Source organism: Miscanthus floridulus, chromosome 10 (assembly GCF_019320115.1).
Source record: "Miscanthus floridulus cultivar M001 chromosome 10, ASM1932011v1, whole genome shotgun sequence".
Lineage (NCBI taxonomy): Eukaryota > Viridiplantae > Streptophyta > Magnoliopsida > Poales > Poaceae > Miscanthus > Miscanthus floridulus.
Genome location: NC_089589.1, coordinates 128432476 through 128452134, shown reverse-complemented (window position 1 = coordinate 128452134; position 19659 = coordinate 128432476). Strand labels below are relative to the sequence as shown.

Below are 19659 nucleotides of genomic sequence, written 5' to 3'. Positions count from 1 at the left end.
ACCTAGCAGCAGGGGTAGGCTCAAAATGGCCTCGTTCTGATGAGGCGGACCAAAGGTCAGGTGGTTTGCCCCCCCCCAAATGCATCTGCCGCCCAATGGCGCTGAGGTGAGTTATCAATTCTTCTATTTTTCCTATTTTAGTTGAATTTCATCATGACTTACATTTTTCGTCCCTTGTAGCATCGGTAGGCAGCAGAATCCTTTGGCACTAGCACCGAAGAAGAGCATTGCCCTCTAATCGAGGCGGTAGCCGTGTCCACATCATCGGTCGGTCAGTGCTACCCACGGTGGCACCTATGCCCTTGGTGGGATAGGTGGACGTGGGCGTTCAAGGGGCACCTTCGAAGGTCATGGAGCAGTCGGTGACGGCCGTGATACCGTTGCCTATAGTAGGACGGATGGGGCTACCAACAATGCTCGTGGCGCTAACCGTGGTGGGCGTGGCATAGCCAGTCATGACCCCACTAACACAAGTGGAGGTGGCGGTGACCATGACAGATGGGTCACAGCCAGGAGCAACCGTAGCGGTGCTTGAGGCACCGGCGCACCCCATGCCATCGGTGGCCCAAGCGACGGAGCCTGGTGCGGGGCGGATGGAAGGGGACACGGCCAAGGGGTCCCTGAGAGTCATGGTGCTAGGAAAGAGGTTGACGTCCACACCGCTGACCCCTTCCATCGCCGGAGGGGGCATCCTAGTAGGGACGTCATGGCGAGAGAGGTCGGCGATGCTTGGAGCCTGTAGGGAGTCGTCCCTGGCCCTGACATCGGTGGGCAGTAGCTCGCCTACGCGGGGCGAGCCACTACTCCCGTGGGCAGATGCACAGGATCCGACGTCGATGCTTTTTACCCTAGACGATGCCGTAGAGAATATGGAGCGGGAGAGCCTCGACGTAGGGGTCACGTCCATGCTCGAGGCCCTAGACCACGCCGCGGGCGAATTGCGCGACGTCGTTGTTCCCTCCGGTGGGGTATTGCTTGGTCCTGCTTCTTTCCCTTATCTTCCTTTATATACTTTTTGTATCCTGCCCATCGCCTTTCTGTAGTCCCTTATAGCTCGTAGCCAGGGGAAATCTCGGTTCCTTCATCAACAGAAGGAAACCTAGGACTGCCTCATTGAGGAGGCATGGCTACACGGGGAGGTGAGAGCCGAGCTGACTCCCCTCGCTGAGGAGGCGGCCAATCTTCAGTCGTGGGTGGCCGAGGCCTGTTGGGATGCTGACAAGGCTGAGAAGGCGTTCGAGGCCCTATCGACGAGGTCATGGAATGATGACGAGGAAGCCGACAGGGTGAGGAAGGAGCGGGATGAGTTGCTCCAGAATGACACCGAGACCTGCCAGCGGATCCTTGACCTTCTAGGCAAGGTTGAGAAGGAAAGGGATCTAAAGCTAGGGGTCGACGAGAAGCTCACGGCCTAGGAGAAGAGGGCCAACGTGGATGCCATGGCGGTCGCTCGGCTACGCAACGAGCGGGATGAACTGATCCAAACCGCGGAGAGGCTCTGCTCGGAACATGGCATGGCTCGCGAGGAGCATGACCAGGCTTTCCGAGAGCGTGACCAGGCCTGCTAAGAGCGCGACGACATGCAGCAGTGGGTCGGCTCCCTCCAGGCCGAGCTCAAAAGCGCGACGACCCGGAGACTGGAGATCGAGAGCGTTTCTGCTGGGCTGGCTGTGGATCTTGCCAAGGTGAAGTGGAATCTTTAGGCGGAGAGTGACGAGCTCGATACCCTGAGCGCCGCCCTCAGAGTGGTCTGTGATGACCTTGATGAGGTGCGGTCGGAGGGGACCAGCTCACTCGTGGCCCATGCTGTCGAGATCACAGCTCAGGTGCGCCAACTAGAGAGGAATGCCCTTCGCGCTGGGGTCAACCAGTCCTTCGTGATTGCTCATTCTCAATATGGGGACAACATCGATTTGGAGGCGATGAGCCACGATTACGCGCTCGGCTATGAAGTCCATGAGCTGGAGGAGATGGAAATGGCGGTGGCTCCCCTTTCGCAGGACCTGGCAGACAGGATAGAAGGCATAGCTCTCCCCCAGAGGGCCTAGTTAGTTAAATAGGTCGGGCGATCATTTTTGTAATAATCGGACAAGTTCTGACCCTTGTATTTTGTTTGAACACGTCTGTTCTTTTATTTCGGTGTGAACAAATTTGTTTTTTCTCCCTTTTTATGTGTAAAAAGGGGTTATGCGTTTTGACCCTTCTGTTTGTTAAGACCATAGAGTTTGAGGTGTAGGCAGGAAACTTTGATCACGCCGGTAAGCAAGAGTGCCGTAGCCGCTAGGGCATAGGTTTCTTGTAGTCCGACCAGCCTTACTCAGTCGTTCGTTTCCGCAAACCTTGCCACTAGGTTTTTTAACGTGAGGAAGGGGTCAGGCACATCAATTGTTTCCAAAAGGGTATATATATACCATTATCAGCCTCCGAGTGAGACCCGACCCCTTGCCGTTGCTGGGTCAGATGTCACTAAAGATCGAGGAGAGGATAGCGAAACTTGTAGGAGAAAGCATCTCTTGTTTTAGAAATGTTATTTTTTGTTTTCACACATACCCCCTTCCTAGGGTCTGAGCCATCATTCTGCGACCGCGCATTCGGTCTCTTTGCGAGTCTAACTTTCCTCGAGCCCCCGTGCGTAGCGGGGGCCCGGTTGAGGGTTGATTCATCTTTGTGATCATCACCCCATCCACGGTTTCCGCAACCGGAGGGGTTGAGCTGATGTCACTTGCCTCGATGGCTCCAGTGATGCGCTCGGTGAGCTCGCTAATGGGCATGCCCGAGTGGAATCCGGGTCTGTCGTTCATGATGGGGTCGGCATATCCCTCATGTGGCATTCCACTCCTCCTTAACCCGCCTCCCGACAGATGCCCGAGTCGTTCCGGAGAGCAACTCAGGTGGCCCGCTCGCCTTCCCTCGATGGAGATTCTGTGGGATCGACTCGAGGTTAGGATCGAACTAGAAGGTTGAGATGACCCTGTCCACTTCTAAGCGGGTCGGGCGAAGGCCGCTGGGGCTCATCTATGTTTTCTCCCCAGGCTTTGTTCGACGCGAGGTGGCCTTGATCCCTTCGCAGGCCGACCTTCGAACCCCGGTCAGTTGTATCCCTGAGTTAGGGTCGGGTGGCTTGAGCCCCCAAGCCCCATTGGGCTCAGTAGGGGTTGGCCGAGTTTTATGCGTCACCCCGTCCGTGGTTTCCGCAACCGGAGGGGTTGAGCTGACGACACTTGCCTCGATGGCTCGAGTGTCATGCTCGGCGAGCTCGCTAACGGGCATGTCCGAGTGGAATCCGGGTCCGTCGTTCATGACGGGGTCGGCATAGCCCTCATGTGGCATTCCATTGCTCCTTGACCCGCCTCCCGACTGATGCCCGAGTTGTTCCGGAGACTGACTTAGGAGGCCTGTTGGTCTCCCCTAGATGGAGATTCTGTGGGCTTGGCTCGAGGTTTAGATCAAACAAGAAGGTTGAGATGACCCTATCCACTTCTGAGCAGGTCGGGAAGGGCCGCTGGGGATCATCTATGTTTTCTCCCCTGGCTCTGTTTGACACGAGGTGGCCTTGAGCCTTGAGCCCTTCGCGGGCCAACCTTCGAACCTCGATCGGTCGCCGCTCATATCGAATGAGACAACTACCGCTTCATGACGCGACACGAAAGGTTGTGATGTAATAATTGCATATGCGATGCTGGGAATGAATGTATGGATGAATGTATGAATGCATGCATGAGAATGGATGAATGAATGATCATGCACCAGAAAAGTAAAGTGGGGGTTGGTAAAGTTACCTCGATGGCTCGAGTGATGGGTTCGGAGAGCTCTTATCGGATATGTCCGAGTGGAATCCGGGTCCATTGTTCGTGATAGAGTCTGCATCCTACTGCTCCTTACCTATCTCTCGGCAGCGGCCAAGCCGCCCGATCGACCTGTGTGACCTGTTGGCATCGGACTTTCCTGCAGAGATAGAGGATGAAATCATCCTCCCCAAGAAATTAGTTAGGCATATAAGCCAGGCGGCGAACTCGCAACGAGTGACAAGTTCTTAGATTTTGTTATGGCCAAACATATCTTTAGCCCTTCTCCCCTTTTTGTATAAAAAGGTTAGTGCGTTTCGACCCTTTCCGTAGGTTTTCAGGAGTTTCACTCATGAAGCTGAGAAAAGCTGCTATTTTTAGCAGCATCCCACCTTAATCCACAGTCTTAGTAGGTTTTCAAGAGCTTCACTCATGAAGCTTTTTGCAAAGTGGTTATTGGGGAAAACACAACTCACAACAACTCATAAAGTCATTGGCGAAGCTATGCCAAATAGGACCAAACAAGCTCCTAAATTCATCAACTAATACATAGTTTCTAACCCGTGTTTTGAACATGGGTTGGTTAGAAGTTATCCAAGCAATTAGTGCTCCATTTTGATGAGCCTGGTGTATGTGTATGTACTGCGAAAGGGCCAGCAGCCTAGTTGTTACAAGAGTCTTAGTAGCATCTTAGGTCCTGGGTTCAACTTTCTTTGGGAGCAAATATAAAGTTTAATATGACTTAAATTAGACGGCCATATTTATTAATAAAATATGACCGGTCATAACTCGACTTTTGAATTAAAAGATGATTTGACTAATCTACACTAATAATTTTTCCATGGTTTTGTTAACTAAAATAAATCCAGCTTATAGTTGTTCCTTTTCTTTTATAGTATAATATAGAACTCCCGGTAGTCGTTTTTAACGGTAATTCCATTATTGACATTTCTTGCGTTGTCAAAACCACAACAACGAGCCCTCCCTCCTTGTACGTTGTTTTAAAGCTTTTGCTATGATTGGTGCATTGTTCTTAGTTTATTTTGCTTGCTTGCCTGCATGTTTCTTTGTGCTTGGTGTTTGCCACGAGTAGAAGAGAACCGTACGTAAGCAGTGTAGATCAGAAGTTGAGTGCACGAAGCTGCAGAAGCTACAGAATGGAAGATAAAGTTGAAGCTTTTCTGAGCAAGTTGCTTTGGGTGTAAAGTAAATTTAAGGCAAGTATAGCATGGGATCATCCTTGTTTCCTATCAACTTTAATACATTTAATTCATGATTGCATGTGTCACCTTGATAGGGATTCTCTAGAATTGAACTTATACCTTGTCTCCTATAGGATATACATTTGGTAGCTTTGCTAGTGCTCACTTAAACCATGATCTTGTAACTTGCCTAATGGTATATGCAATAAACATTAAAACATGGTTTTTTAGCAACTTGGAAATAGGGGGCTGGAGTATTTAGCTACTTTCTAAATGCTTCAGATTCCTCTCCTTAAGGACTTATCTGTAAGCGAACATCCGGAACTTACAGTACAGCTGTGAGGGCTACATGGCTCTGGCTTTAGCTAAGTATGAGGACCTTTTCTAGCTTGTTAGAGGTTACCTTTATGGCGCAAGAGGGGTGTGTTTCGGGTTGGATATAGTGCGGCCTCTGTTTGTCAGTGTATAGGCTGCGCGTTATTGTGCCTGTCGGAAGGGGAGCCCTACATTCGCAGGGCACAGAAACCTAGCGGCCCTAACTTATTAGACGAACCTTTGAAAGGCTTCATAGTAAACCCTATTGACCTTCATTAGTAGTGGGTTAAGAGGCTCGCGACCTCGGGCGAAAGGTTAAATCACGACTCACATTGAAAGTGTACAACCTCTACAGAGTGTAAAACTGTTATAACAGCCGTGCTTATGGTCACGAGCGGCCTTGGAACCCTTACGGAATAGATGAAAAACATGGATGATACTGATGATGAAGATGCACACTAATGATTACTGTTTATGCTGTTCATTATTTATGTTTACCCGATCATGTGTTTATATGGGCTTGTGGATAAATTTGTTGCCACCCAATTGCCAAAAGATGACTCATTAAAAGCTAATCACAGTTAAACCTGTGTCAGCCTTTGAGCCTCATGAACCCCGTGTTATATTTGCTGAGTACGACATGTGCTCACCCTTGCTATTTCCCTACACCCCTAGACTCTAGTAAAAGTTGCTCAAAAGATTGGTGAAGACAACGAAGGAGTTCTCAGGATACTATCAGAAGTGCTTGTCATACGTAGCCCCCAGTCAGTTGTCCCTGTGAAGTTGGAGACTGAAGAAAACATGAGTAACCGTTCCGCTATACTCTGATGTAAGTGTTAATTATAAGTACGTTTCCGCTATATAACATTGTTTCTGATATTCTCTATTCTGTTGTTGTATGTGTGGACTTTCTGGGCATACATATGGCAAGCCTGGTTTTATTCTTAAAACCTGGTGTGATACTAACCCGTGTTTTGAACACGGGTTGGTTAGAAGTTATCCAAGCAATTAGTGATCCATTTTGATGAGCCTGGTGTATGTGTATGTACTGCGAAAGGGCTAGTTGCCTAGTTGTTACAAGAGCCTCAGTAGCATCTTTGGTCCTAGGTTCGACTTCCTTTGGGAGCAAATATTCCAGGATTTAATGGTGTTGTGCTTTCTAGTGGTAGGCAATGTTCCCACCAACACTGTGGTGACATAGTCAATTTTCGAGAATTTGCCGGCCCAATCTTCGAAAGTGCTCATAGGGGTAGAGTTTGCATGCGTGTGTTCATAGGATTGAGTGTGTGTGCGTTGTGAGTGTCCATCTCGCAAAAAAAAACTTAGTGTATGTACTATGCCCTCCAATTTTTTACATGTTAGATTAGCTTTTTCCTAAATCAAACATTTATATCTTTCACCGTGCATTTCAAAAACAATATAGACTCATGACATAAGATATATGTTTTTAGATTCACTATAAGGAACTTTCATAATATATAATTTATGTGTTGTGAAACTATAAGTATTTTTTGAAATGGATGGCTAAAGGTAGTAATGTTTGACTTAGTACAAAGCTAATGAGACATGTAAAAAACGGAGGGAGTACGTTTAGAACTAGCTTGTGGCGCACTCAATTCTTGGTATGGTATTTAAAAACATGTGTTATATATATATGCATGCTGAGTTTATGGATGTAATTATTTGTCTTGTTTTAATGAACACAAGGGAAAAATAAAATGAATAGGACCTATGGAGTATATTGCATCTTGTTTGAACAATGAGACCAGGAATTCATCAGTCCTACGTAATACTCCGTCTATTACCTAACCTGAAACTAGCTACCAGCTATTACATAATACTAATCAATTGATTATAAATAACAAAATATATCATTTTGGGGTCCCGTAGAAATATTCCATGGGAAGATTAAGGTGCATTGCCACATCGTTGCTGATGGCTCCACACGAGGTCGGCAAATAAATAAAGCCAATGACGAGGAGGAGGAGAAAGTCTTTCTACTCTTTGAACAGAATATAATGCAGACTGCTTTTTGTAGATAAAAGAGAGAAAGACCAGCTCCAAGTCATTATAAACCAAAAGCAATTTGCTCTTAAACTATAAGCTACAGGATGTCATCGTCATGATGCAAGAGCATTAACATCATTCAAAATTTCGATGATGTCGTATGACACGCAGGGACAATAACTGATTAAGTTACAAATTCTTTTTGGTTGAGACGATACGTCGTTCCAAATTGATGGCATCGTTAATTAATACTCATTATTGCTCTGCTAAAATAACAAATTCTTAAGACAGATGACATGTCCGTAATCTTGTGCATTCTGAATTAATTTAGCTATATATGTATTCACCAGTGAATATAGTGGGACTAGAAAAATGGACTACAAAAATAGCTTTATTTGAGGTACCTGTTCTCTACAAAGAGTGAAAGATAGAAGAGTAGCCTGGAAAAGAGGGAGATAATGATGCCACCAACATCCAAACAGCTACTAGCGGCCATGAGGTGGCACTGCGAATCTTGCTAGAGTAAAGGCACTCCTATGCCTTTGCTTGGCCTGCCTCCTTCGAGTATCAAATTCGGGCTTGCCTGACACTGTGTCTGTTACTTGGCATCTTCAGTGAACTGGACAAATGGGTAACAATACTGAAATTCAATTTGCTGCTATGAGATTGTAAAGCATCTTGGTTAGGTGCAGATTAGGTATAGACCCTAGACCTCGAGGTCAGTCATCGATGGAAACAAATGAATTTTATATCTTGGAAACTGACAGAGCAACCACTGGTCTTTTATAAGATGAAAAGGATGCAAACATTAGATTTCGTTATTATATAGCAAGTTGTCACGTAGTAGTCCGATGGTCTGAGGGTTCAACTTCCTGTTATGTTCAGCCGATCAGCCAGACCTCAGCGATCTTAACGAATTTTGTGATTTTCAGTGATTTTTCGCTGCAAAATAATTTGAACAGCTGATTCGAATAACGATCTGTCTTTTTAACCAAAATTTATCTGAAAAAATAGAAATTTTTGGGTTCAAGTTGGTTGAAGTTTCAGCGATTAACACACTCACACAGATTACTGTCTTTTTCTTCAATGGTTCATAGCAAACCCACATTGCAGATTAAAAGTACTATATTAGAACTTACCATTGACAGCATTTTTTCAGTTGAGCTGCTGCTCGAGTTTTGCTCTCTGGTGCTGTTTTGCTGGAAGCCAGGAGATGAGCTGCTGGTGCTGTTTTGCTCATATATCGACTTAGATAGCGGGCACCAAGGTTAGTTGCTCTTTACACTCGATCAATTTCTCGCTTGTTTTAACAACGTCAGCCAGGTGGTGGTCCAAAGCGGGAAATCTGTTGTTTGTGGCACAACTGCAAAAATAAATGCGCTGAAACAGAAAAACGAACAGGGTTGTAGTATGCTAGTGGATCGGCCCAATGCAATTCGATCCTTCAAGCCGTACACTGTTCTTTTTGGCCCAGGACTATACGTGGGCTAGGCTGATTCACCTCATAAAAGCCCAAGTTGTCGCACAGGCCGCACCCCCACAGGGATGGGCCTTGCCAAATGAGTCGAACACAATGGCTTCCGTGGGCACGATGGGTTTCGCACGAGGCGGCGCTCGAGGGAGGCGTCGACGAAGCAGCCGTGCGTGACTTCGTCGCCGCGGCGCATGTGCTTCTTTCAGCACAAGCATGTGCTTCTTTCACTTGTGTCGTGCAGTTTTCTGATGATACAAGGCTTATTAATTAAGTTTCTGAAATTGGCTTCGTCATTCCTCAGTCTGACCAGCATTGTGCTGACGTTTCTTCGTGGCGACGACAATCATTTTGCATACAAGTGTCCTCTGGGCTGCACGTCGATCAGACCATGGTGACAGATATAGATCAAGCTCTGTTGGTTTAATTTGGGACTCACCATGGCCGGCATAGTAACCAGATCAGCTCATCAGCTATCATCGCAACGTACCGAACAAACTGCAATATGCATGAGGTACACTGTACATGGTTATAGAACCAAGAGAAGCTCTGCATCAGAAAAAAAGACACAGAAAAGTGACGATGAAAGCAGCTGAATGTTCCTCCATTAATTTTGCAAAGCACAGTATATGGCACAAACTTAATTGTACGTACATGACCCCATAAAAAACTAGAAAGACAGCAGCTCGGCATGATCAAGTTTTACTAAAGAGCATAGTAAATTGAAACCTAGAACAAGCCAAGTGGGTCTACAGAGATTCAGAGAGAATGATCCAATACACAAGAACAATGTTACTGCAATAAGCATGGCCATTGACGTCGATCGCACAGTAAGGCTGGATCGCGAACAGCGGAAATGCTGGGGTTCTTGCTCAATCTACTGCAATGGACGCACGTGGTGGAGACAGTAAGCAATTGGCCATTGGCGAATATATCATGGATGAACTTGTTCTAGGTAGTGGCTGAGGCCGTACCGATGTACATCCAACCATTACCTGGGACATGTACACGACAAAGAATTAGCATCATTTACGAATAAACTCGGAATTTCTATGAGGACGGCCACATTGATTTCGGAATATGCAGACAGAGTCTAACTGTGCAAAGAAGAAACAGAGTTCACAACTAGATTGTGCGATCACCAGTTGTGCTAGTAACAAATGAATAAAAAGGATAATTAGAAGCATAACAAATGTAAAAGATTCTTAGAGACATAAAACTAGAATAAAATAGTAGGGTAAACAAGGTTATTTGTCATGGTAAGTTAGGGGTGACCATAAGGGCATCCATGGAAGTGGCCAGTAACTAGAAGCATAACAAATGTAAAGGATTCTTAGAGACATAAAACTGGAATAAAATAGTAGGGTAAATAAGATTATTTGTCATGGTAAGTGAGGGGTGAACTCAGGGGCATCCATCGATGTCATAGTACTTATGGCAGCATGCAGAAGATTATTAGACAGGCTACAATAACAGGTGGCTAAAAAAAGTTATTGGACCGGCTAAAGAACCAGAAAAAGGAAGAGGATTACGTACATGCAAAGCAGGATCCATTGGCCATCAATTCTCATAGAAATTTCAGGATGGTTGGGGTGGGCACGTGCCTCGTTCCTCAGTGCATCTTTTACTTTCATTGCCAACTCTTCACTGACTGTCTCGTCTCCATCAAGGTGAACCCGAACTGTATGAAGGGACGGAAGGTGGCTTATGGTCAGGTCGTCAACAGTAAATTCACTATCCCCGAAATCCTCTGCTCGGATATAGAATTTAAAACGTTGAAGCATGGGCATAGCTCCAGGTGGGAACATAGATGGCACCGTTGAAAGCCCAGAGAATATGCACCGCGTCAAACATGGGAAGGCATCTGCCTTAATCATGAACCTTTCAAACACTTGTTTGGCGCCAGCCACTTTCACGTGCAGAACACGAAGAGCCTGCAGCAGGCCGAGGACATGGATGTCCTCACTTCGAACTTGACCCACCTTTATGCACAGCTGGGATAAGAGGAGAAATGATGTGGGATCAATCCATGTCGGCAACCGACTGGTTCCATAAATAAAAAGATGAGATAGATTCCACAGGGAGTCCACTGAGCCTTCAAGATGAACTTCCACGTCATCTGAGATGTCTACTTGTAGATTTTGGATTCTGTGCAGCTTGCCAAGGGACACCACTAGAACTCTGCACATCCTTTCATCCCATCTGCCTTCCTTGTCCTTTCTGAGCACAACCACTAGCACCCTCAGTTGCGTCAAATGGCCCAGCTCTTCTGCAATGTATGCAGAATCGACATTCATCCGAAGCAGCTTCAGAGACGACAGATTTCTCAACCCACTTGTTGGCAGCCTTGTATTCTCCCCAACAGCAAGGCACATTAATTGTCTCAGCCCCAAGATACTCAATGGCACTTCTTTTATGTAAGTTCCAGAGAAGTAAAATGTCTGCAAAAACTGTAGCTTGCCTATCTCTCTTGGGACCTCGCCAGCGTATCCAGTATACGCTAGACTTAGATACCTTAGGTGAAATAATTTACCAACAAAATCTAGACTATGTTGGTCTTTAAGATTGCAGTCTTCAAGATCCAATACACACAAAAGATGATAGCGTGAAAGGGGTGGCATTGAATTAATTATAGCAGAATTGTTGATAGTAAGGGACCTCAATTTTGACATGTTCATTGTCGGCCAACTAGTACTATGGATAGAGAGCCTGCGAACCTTGCTTTCTGAAGATGTGATTCGCTTGGAGGCACCGTATACAGTGATGGCAAAACTTTCATCTCTTGACAAGGAACAAATGAGATCAAGGACCATATCATGCACCCGGCATCTTAGAGGAGACATATCATCCTGATCAATGCTTGGCTGGATGAGGCTTCTGTTTAGAAGCTCATTGAAGTAACTCTGTCCAATCTCAAATAAGCTTTGCCTCACATCTCCTTGTTGGACAAATCCTTCAGCTATCCACCTCAAAATCAACCTAGATTTTCGAAACTCATAATCTTCAGGAAATATACTTAGATATAGTAAGCATGTCTTCAGTTGAGGAGTTAGATCATAATAGCTAAGCAGCAATATCTTCCTCATGTCGTCCATACCGGGATTGTTTCCTACTCCGGCACCAATTGCATCACACACATCGGACCACTCATTAATATTTCTTGACTTATTAGCCAGCAAGCTTGATATGGTAACAATAGCTAATGGAACACCTCCGCATTTCTTCAAAACTTTTTCAGATACATCAGAAAATTGTTGAGGACAATTGCCTATAGAGCCAAATATTCGTCCATAGAATAAGATTTTAGAGCTCTTGTCCGTAAGATGTTTCATCCTATAGCAACCGCCAACATACTCAGCAACACCAATTATGCGGGTAGTTGTGAGTACTCTGCTTTTCAGGCCATTCTCAGGTAGAGCACATCGTATCATCTCCCATGGTTTTGTATCCCATATATCATCGATAACAATGAGGTACCTATATGTTTTCGGCAATAGAGAGTCATGATAAGCATAGATAGAGATGATTTGCAGTATATATAAGCATATGATGGTAATAATCTGCAAGGTAAGTAAGAACATGCTCCGCGTAAAGTAGGAACAATTTCATTCTTACTGTTTTCTTGTGTTTTCTAATTTCTACCCTAAACACTAAAAGTTATCCTGTTTGGACTCAGATTAGGTCGGTATGTACTTAGAGTGTGGGAATATAACTACAGTTGTGTAATCCTTCGGCATAAAAATTGTAATAGCAAAATACAAAAATTGAGCAACCGCCAACATGCTCAGCAACATCAATTATGCGTGTAGTTGTGATTATTCTGCTTTTCAGGACATTCTCAGGTAGAGCACATCTTATTATCTCCCATGGTTCTGTATCCCATATATCATCTATAACAATGAGGTACCTACAAGTATGTAGCAATTGAGCATCTTGTAAAGCATAGTTACAGATGATTTGTAATACTCCCTCTGTCCGGGAAAGGAAGCAATTCTAGCTTCCCGATGTGAACTCAACAGGGTTGGACGATTACGCATGTACCCCTATTGGTGTTGACAGTGAAAAAGCCTACAGCCTGCCATGAGGAGTGCAGACGGATGGAGTTATGGGCGGTGGAGGAGAGTCGAGTGGATGAGGATGACATGCGAGCTGTAACGTGTGGTGGTGAGGAAAGTGTTGTGGAAGGAGATTTTTTTTAAGGGCAAGGAAGGAGATTTTTGGGATGGTGGGATCAAGAGACACAAACGACAGCTACTCGGGTCATATTCATAGACCTGTCACTCCTCTGTTTGCATTCTTTCACGGACAACGCTCCCACCCTCCGTTTGCAATCTTTACCGGACGGAGGGAGTATAAGCATATATATGACAATAAAAAAATCGCATAGGTAAGTAATAAGAATTTGCTTGGACAACTTATACAAAGTATAGAAATAAGTCCATTGTTACCCTTTTCTAGTATTTTTCTGATTTCTCCCCTAAACACCTAAAGTTATACAGTTAACATTAGGATGGTATGCGCTCGGATGATATGGCAGCAGCTTTCGCTGTAAATTGGTTTTGTTTTGGCAAATTCAGTACAGTAGACTAAATTCTATCCTTTGCAAGGTATCTACTCAGTTACCCACTGCCTCTATGCATAGGCTATAATAAATTATCCAGCCTCATAGCATAACATTCAGCACATGTGACTAATGTTATGTTTTCCCGAGCACGAGGGAGTCAATCTAGTCATCGAATTGATAGATATTAGATCTATTAGAGGTAATTGTTGGCAGCAAAAATTAGCACTAGTGGATGCAGACACCATAGCTAATATTCCAATTGATAGCTAGCTCAAAATGTAATACCCCTCTAGTAAAAAGTTATTAACTGGCTCCCCAAAAGAAGTCCTAGAGGTAGCTAACAGAACTACTATTAAAATGCTATTAGCTGGCTTTCATGCGCTAGTAGCTAACTATTAGCACTAGCTAGTAGATCCAAACAGGTCCCTAGAGTATATATATGTTTTTACTATATTATTAGATGTATGAAATGCTCTTGAAAGTGAATAAAATCTTTGATTATCAGCAAAAACATTGGTTCCACTAGGTGGGGTATGGTGAAGACAAAAGAAGGCAATGCAAGTTGAATAGCATAATGTTAAAAATTCATTGGGCATTATAATATGGAAAGAAGATACACACAGACGCCACACATACTCATTGACGACTGTAACCTACCATTAACCTACAATTCTACTGTTGGCAGTACCACACAAGATAGTATATACCTCTTATTTTTTAGGAATTCATGGACAAGATCTGTGAGATGCTGTTGACCCAATGCCGTGTTGTGGATGTCCTTGTACTCTTTCTTGTCAAGCTCATAAAGAATGTCCTTCAGAACTTTCATAATGTCCGGATCACGAGACACTGATACAAAAGCCGTGCAATTGAATTGCGGTTTAAGCTTGTCATAAACGGCTTTAGCAAGCGTTGTCTTGCCTAGTCCTCCAAAGCCAACAATAGTGACTATCCTTTGTTCAGCAGACGACATGCCACCATGTTCCCTTGTCAACCGCGATATCAGCTCTTCCCTTGGCTCATCAATGCCAACAAGGCTAGCCGCTTTAGTGTACAGAGCTGTTATGCGAGGGTCCACTGAGGTTTTGGTAGGAGTAATAGCATCAACCTTGTACCTGTGTAGGGAGATGAAAAAAACAGAACAAAGAGGCAAATAAGAGAAAATTTTGGTGAAATTCAAATGCGAAGTCTGTGATGTCCCGGCCCTGACCTGTCACGTCGCTCGGCCACGTCCTTGACACGCTCCTTGATGTGCTTGATCTCCTGGCCAATCCCATGGAGAGTCTTAGCCTTCCCCACAATAGTTGTCATCTTCTTGATGAATCTTTTGATGCTCCTTTTGCTGGGAGGCTCAGAGCCCTGAACACGCACAAGGAAGGTGTCAACTATGTCCTCCATGTCGTAGGAGAGCTCCCGAACATCGAAAGCCCAGATCTTGACTGCTTCTTTAAGCTGCTCCTGTGGCACCTCTCCAACGTCACGGAGGGCGGCACGCATGCTCTCGAGTTCTCTTGTGACGAACACGATGTCCTTCTTGACTCGCTTGTGCAGGTTGTACTCATCCTGGAGCAGCTGGCCAAGTTTCGGAAGCAGGGTGCCCAGCGCCCCTGTGGCAAACTCCATGGCTCCCAAGGTCACTACTGATTATTAGTATTCCAGAAACACATGTGTACGTGGATCTAGGGATCAGAAAAAGGTATGAACGGTGCTCAGATTATACTGCAGAAGCAGAGTTCATGCACTAAAGAATTTTAAGCAGTGAAAGAAAATGCAACGGATTGAAATAGAAGAAGCAGGATGGAAACGGTTCCAGAAGGAAACATGGTCGTTCTATGTCCAACAAATATGAAACAATTTCTATGTCAAAAGAATTCCATCTCACCAAGGTCTGCTGGAGGCGAGAGGGCGCCAGTAGTCGCCAGTTGGGTTTGGGTGTGGGTGGGAGGGCAGCTTGAGGAATGGGGCAGGAGTTTGCTCGAACGGAGACGCAGAGAGCATTTTAGCTAGCTGCGAAGGCTGCATAAACACATCTTATACTATTATTACTTAGGGCCTCAATACGGGCAAGAAAAAATAATATTAGAAACACCTACAATAATAAAAAATATCTCGAAGTTAAATTTTGCACTCTAATCATAATCGTAAATAATAACCATTGTTAGCACTACAACAGCACAGGGATATAGTAACACCAACTTGTGATACTGTAGGTTGGAAAAAGTGTTACTAGCTCTCTTAGTAACATATTTTTTTGTGTGTTCCAATTGGCCATGTTACTATAGACTGGTTTATTGTAACACATCTACTTGTCTATAGGAACATTTGTCTAGTGTTACAATGATGTTTGCTGTAACACTTTTTTTTCCTCTAGTAACACTTCACATTATGGTGGAATACATAGTTTGTAACACATTTATTTATCTATGGGAACATTTGCCTAGTGTTATAGTGATTGTCTGTTGTAACACTTTTTTTTAGTTCTAGTAACACTTCTACATTATGGTAGAGCACAGTATGGAAGAAAGGAACACATGGTTTGTAACACTTGTTCATATCTATTGTAACATATTTAGATTAGGAAACAAATGTTTGTTTCGCCTATATATGTGGCACACTGATTATTATAGAATCACACAAACATGACATATTGCAAAATCACATAAACCACAAATTTCAATAATCATAACAAGATCCACATATAGTAGGATGATTTCAAACATAGTGCTTGTTCAGATTAAATCATAGTATTTGTACATAACGATATGGCTCTAGAGAGCAAACACACATAGTCCATACTAGAAAGAAAAATTCAAGAACTAGCTAGGATTCATAAAGTCCATTGTTTCTTCTTCCATTATTCTTTGTACACATCGATGTAGGAATTCAACCATTAATCATTTGAACCTACAAAGAAAATGTAAGTTGTAAGATTACAAATTAGGCCATATATGTACAATGATGTAAGTTAAGAAAGCTAGTTTGAACATACAAACATCGAAGGCCAAGCAATTGAGACTCCTTTGGATTGAGCATCACCAATATTGTTGCACCCAGGCCTAGGCCTCACTAATGGCTCATCTTTTGCTATAGCATGATCGATACGCACTTTGTAGAATTGACTTCCTGTCTTAACTCCACCAACAATGGCTTCTGGATCAGTGCTCAAGAGAGTTGCATAGGCCACATTAGCCTTATTAGGATATTTTGAAGTCATTAGTAGCACCGTGGACCCAACCTACATTAATTTGACATAATCTCTTAGTGACCAACAACCCTTAGTTGTACATCAAGATCATGCAATTAGAACAAGTGTATTATGTTCATCTACCTTCATTACAGGAAGTTGTTTAGGTGCTTGACGCTTGTTGCATGTAACCTTGTCATGAGCCACCTCCTGGTGTGCAATGGTCGTAGTCTCTCCAGACCCTTCATGATGACCCTTACACATATAAAATGAAGTATGAAATATTAAGACAAAAAATCATCTATAAATACAGCAAAGTGTTGTTCATAGATACCTTTTGTTTCTTTGTTGTTTTACTTGTGGTGGATAAAAGTAGACTGTCATCATCACTATATTCAGACTCACATGTTTCTTTATTCTAGTAAAGAGAAAAAAGACAGTAGCATGAGTTAATATAAAAAAATCCTTTGTGAATAAAATAGCATTAAATTCACAAGAAAGTGACTTTACCAATTCATCCCTGTGTTCAAGGAATCCATCATTCTGGTTGGGTGCAACACAGTGAACTCTCTAAAAATTTGAAACAATATTAAAGCCAAAAGACTAAATTGGGTGAAAACATGGAAAATAGAGCAAATACCTTTCTTTTAGAAAGCACCGCTTGATTCTGAGAATTGTTATGATCATTCCTAGCACAATTTCCCTAGAAAAGAAATAAAGTTTGAGTAACACATTTCAATACGAAGTTACAAATTAAAATGTACATTGTTACCATTGTTGCTTCTTGGTTCTCATGGTGCCTTTGATTGTTTTTTAGTTCTTCAATAACTTTGTCTTGCATTCTAGAATGCTCTTTGAGTTGCCTTATTTCCTCCAACATGTGAGTCTCTACATCAGATGACGAGCCATCTAGTGAAACTATATTAATGTTCTTAAAATGGTGTGTTCTTTGACCATAAACTTGTTTAGGAACCGGAAGTAATCCCATGCCGTGCACTTGTCCAGCTTTCTCTTCTCCCAACACCCGATGTAATGCATCACCTTCCCATGCAACTCCTCCCTCACTATTTTGTGCTAACTCTGGTTGTGTGTCTAGGAGATTTTCCAGTTCAACCTACAAGCAAGAAATCCGCACATTAGAAAACAAAAATAATTTTATATTTGCAAAAATTCTCATGTGCATGTAGCATACCACTGGTTCATTTATCCCTTTTCCCCTTTTTCTGTGAGTTGCGAGGTAAACCTTTGCTCTATGTGGCTGTTTTTTTTCAGGATCAGTTTGCCTCTGAAAAAATAGCAGTAAAGGAAAAGTAAGAAGAATCATATATAATTTTTTTTAAAACAGAAGATGACTCACCATGTCCTCAGACCAACGAGCATAACTCTTTGTACCAGCTGTATGTGTTGTCTTCTTCATTTCACAACTAATTTTGTTCTTCTCACTTAGGGTCTACAAGAAAAGTAAATTAATAGATAATGAACCATTATACATATAAAAATCATAATGGTATAGATAGTGATAGTAAAAAAGCCAAATAGCGTCAATAATGGTGCCTTACTTGTCCTTCGCTGGACTTCCAATATTTTACTAGGGCCTTCCATTGATCTTCATCGATATCATCTGGACAACGCTTGTTCAAAACAGACTTTTTCTTCTTTGGATTAAATAGTGACTTTTTTAATGTTGCCTCGTATTTTCTCCAATCTCTTCCAATTGATTTCAATATCCATTTCTCACATGAATGAGGATATAAGAACTTTGTCTAAAATAAGAAAGTCACTAATGAATGAATTTGACTTCATGACATGATAACAAGCATATATATACTTAATCTTATAAAAATATTATGTCTTGTAAAATTTAGCTAACCTGGATGAATTGAATTATGGTTTCTGCATTGTTTTTCTTAACTTTTCTCCAATCTTTGGCACCAACAGGACAGTAACCACCATTTCTTGCTATGGTGCCCAAAAATTGTCCTAAAAGGCCACCTTCTTTTCCAATGGGTTGTCCAAGCATATTACATCTTACTACTATCCGATCTCCAAGTAGATCCCAAACATGTGTTAAAACGGTCCCCTTTCGTTTACCAGGTACTTCATCGCCATCACCTATTAAAAATAGAATGATAGTGATAGTAATTAGTTAAGATGCAGTCCATATGAATGAGATTGATCTAACTACATTTGTACCTGATGTGTTCTGGTTCTCATCATCATGCTGCTCAACCTCGTTAGCATATAGTGCTTCAGTATGCATTACATTTAATCCTTTCTTTTTCTTTGTACCTCCTCTTCCTGCTAAACAAATGTTGGGGACATGAACACATGTTTATAGTAAATATAATAAACAATATGTAATCTTTTTATTAAACAACTAGATATTTGTATTAGACTATCAAGATTGTATTTATTAAGTCACATACCACAGTGGGGTTGGATATGCTAATTTTGGATGAAAATAAATCATTGATAACTAATATGACTTGGAATAGTTGTCCTTGAATAATCAAATATACATAGAAAAGTAAATTATATGTTCATTGTAATACCTTTTTTTTGTTTAGATTTGGATGGTTCTTTGTTGGACTTGGTAGGCGCTAAAGTGGCCAGTCTCTGCCTCGTCACAAACAAATTAACCGTCTTTTCGCTCTCACACTCGTTGAGCATTTCCACCACATCAGAATCTTGTTGTATTACAACCAAGCTATCTTTTCTCTTGTAGTATAGATAGTCGACTGATGTGTACCCAGAACCCTCGATCAGATCAATCAAGTTGAAAAAGCATATCTCATCTCTATCCATTTCCCTTTGCACATGTTTATGTCCTTCAGCTTTCCCATCGCATTTCAGATTTATGGTCCAATTATCCACCGCTATGGTAGCACAATCTAAATAAAATAAAACACCAATAGGAAAATAAGAATAAAGCATAGGATAATTCACAAATAAGAATCAAGTATAACCGAATAGTAACAATTTGACTAAAGTGCATATTTGTAATGTTATTTGAACTTGAAGCTTGAGAACAAGTAAAGTGCTATGGTTCAAATAGGATGGTCTAGAGCATGACACATATATACGAACAAAAATAGTCCAGAAGGTTCTTTACATTAAATAAGATATAAAAT

The 19659-nt window shown here is 42.7% G+C and overlaps 2 protein-coding genes across 2 annotated transcripts; both read right to left on the bottom strand.

Annotated features, from left to right (window-relative positions):
* Positions 1-9363: 9363 nt before the first annotated feature.
* Positions 9364-15327, bottom strand: LOC136485669 (disease resistance protein RGA5-like). Its single transcript, XM_066482516.1, has 5 exons — positions 15227-15327; positions 14555-15023; positions 14052-14459; positions 10317-12257; positions 9364-9775 (listed from the first exon to the last, which is right to left on the bottom strand). Exons 2-5 carry the CDS (start codon positions 14965-14967, stop codon positions 9772-9774), a joined length of 2766 nt encoding a protein of 921 aa, XP_066338613.1. The 5' UTR covers positions 14968-15023; positions 15227-15327; the 3' UTR covers positions 9364-9771.
* A 900-nt stretch (positions 15328-16227) lies between these two features.
* Positions 16228-19333, bottom strand: LOC136489589 (uncharacterized). Its single transcript, XM_066486174.1, has 13 exons — positions 19081-19333; positions 18722-18826; positions 18399-18640; positions 18088-18291; positions 17886-17978; positions 17721-17813; positions 17301-17642; positions 17169-17231; positions 17039-17098; positions 16863-16946; positions 16673-16783; positions 16451-16579; positions 16228-16248 (listed from the first exon to the last, which is right to left on the bottom strand). Exons 1-13 carry the CDS (start codon positions 19331-19333, stop codon positions 16228-16230), a joined length of 1800 nt encoding a protein of 599 aa, XP_066342271.1.
* Positions 19334-19659: the final 326 nt, after the last annotated feature.

What these genes read in the sequence shown, in the direction of transcription:
- LOC136485669 (XM_066482516.1), bottom strand. Translation starts at nt 14,967, where the DNA reads ATGGAGTTTGCCACAGGGGCGCTGGGCACCCTGCTTCCGAAACTTGGC. An exon ending in GTGGCCGAGCGACGTGACAG is followed by an intron (nt 14,460 to 14,554) that starts GTCAGGGCCGGG and finishes CTCCCTACACAG; the next exon opens with GTACAAGGTTGATGCTATTA. An exon ending in GAATTCCTAAAAAATAAGAG is followed by an intron (nt 12,258 to 14,051) that starts GTATATACTATC and finishes GAAAACATATAG; the next exon opens with GTACCTCATTGTTATCGATG.
- LOC136489589 (XM_066486174.1), bottom strand. Translation starts at nt 19,333, where the DNA reads ATGGATAGAGATGAGATATGCTTTTTCAACTTGATTGATCTGATCGAG. An exon ending in TTGAACACAGGGATGAATTG is followed by an intron (nt 16,947 to 17,038) that starts GTAAAGTCACTT and finishes TCTCTTTACTAG; the next exon opens with AATAAAGAAACATGTGAGTC. An exon ending in CAGGAAGTCAATTCTACAAA is followed by an intron (nt 16,249 to 16,450) that starts GTGCGTATCGAT and finishes TTTTCTTTGTAG; the next exon opens with GTTCAAATGATTAATGGTTG.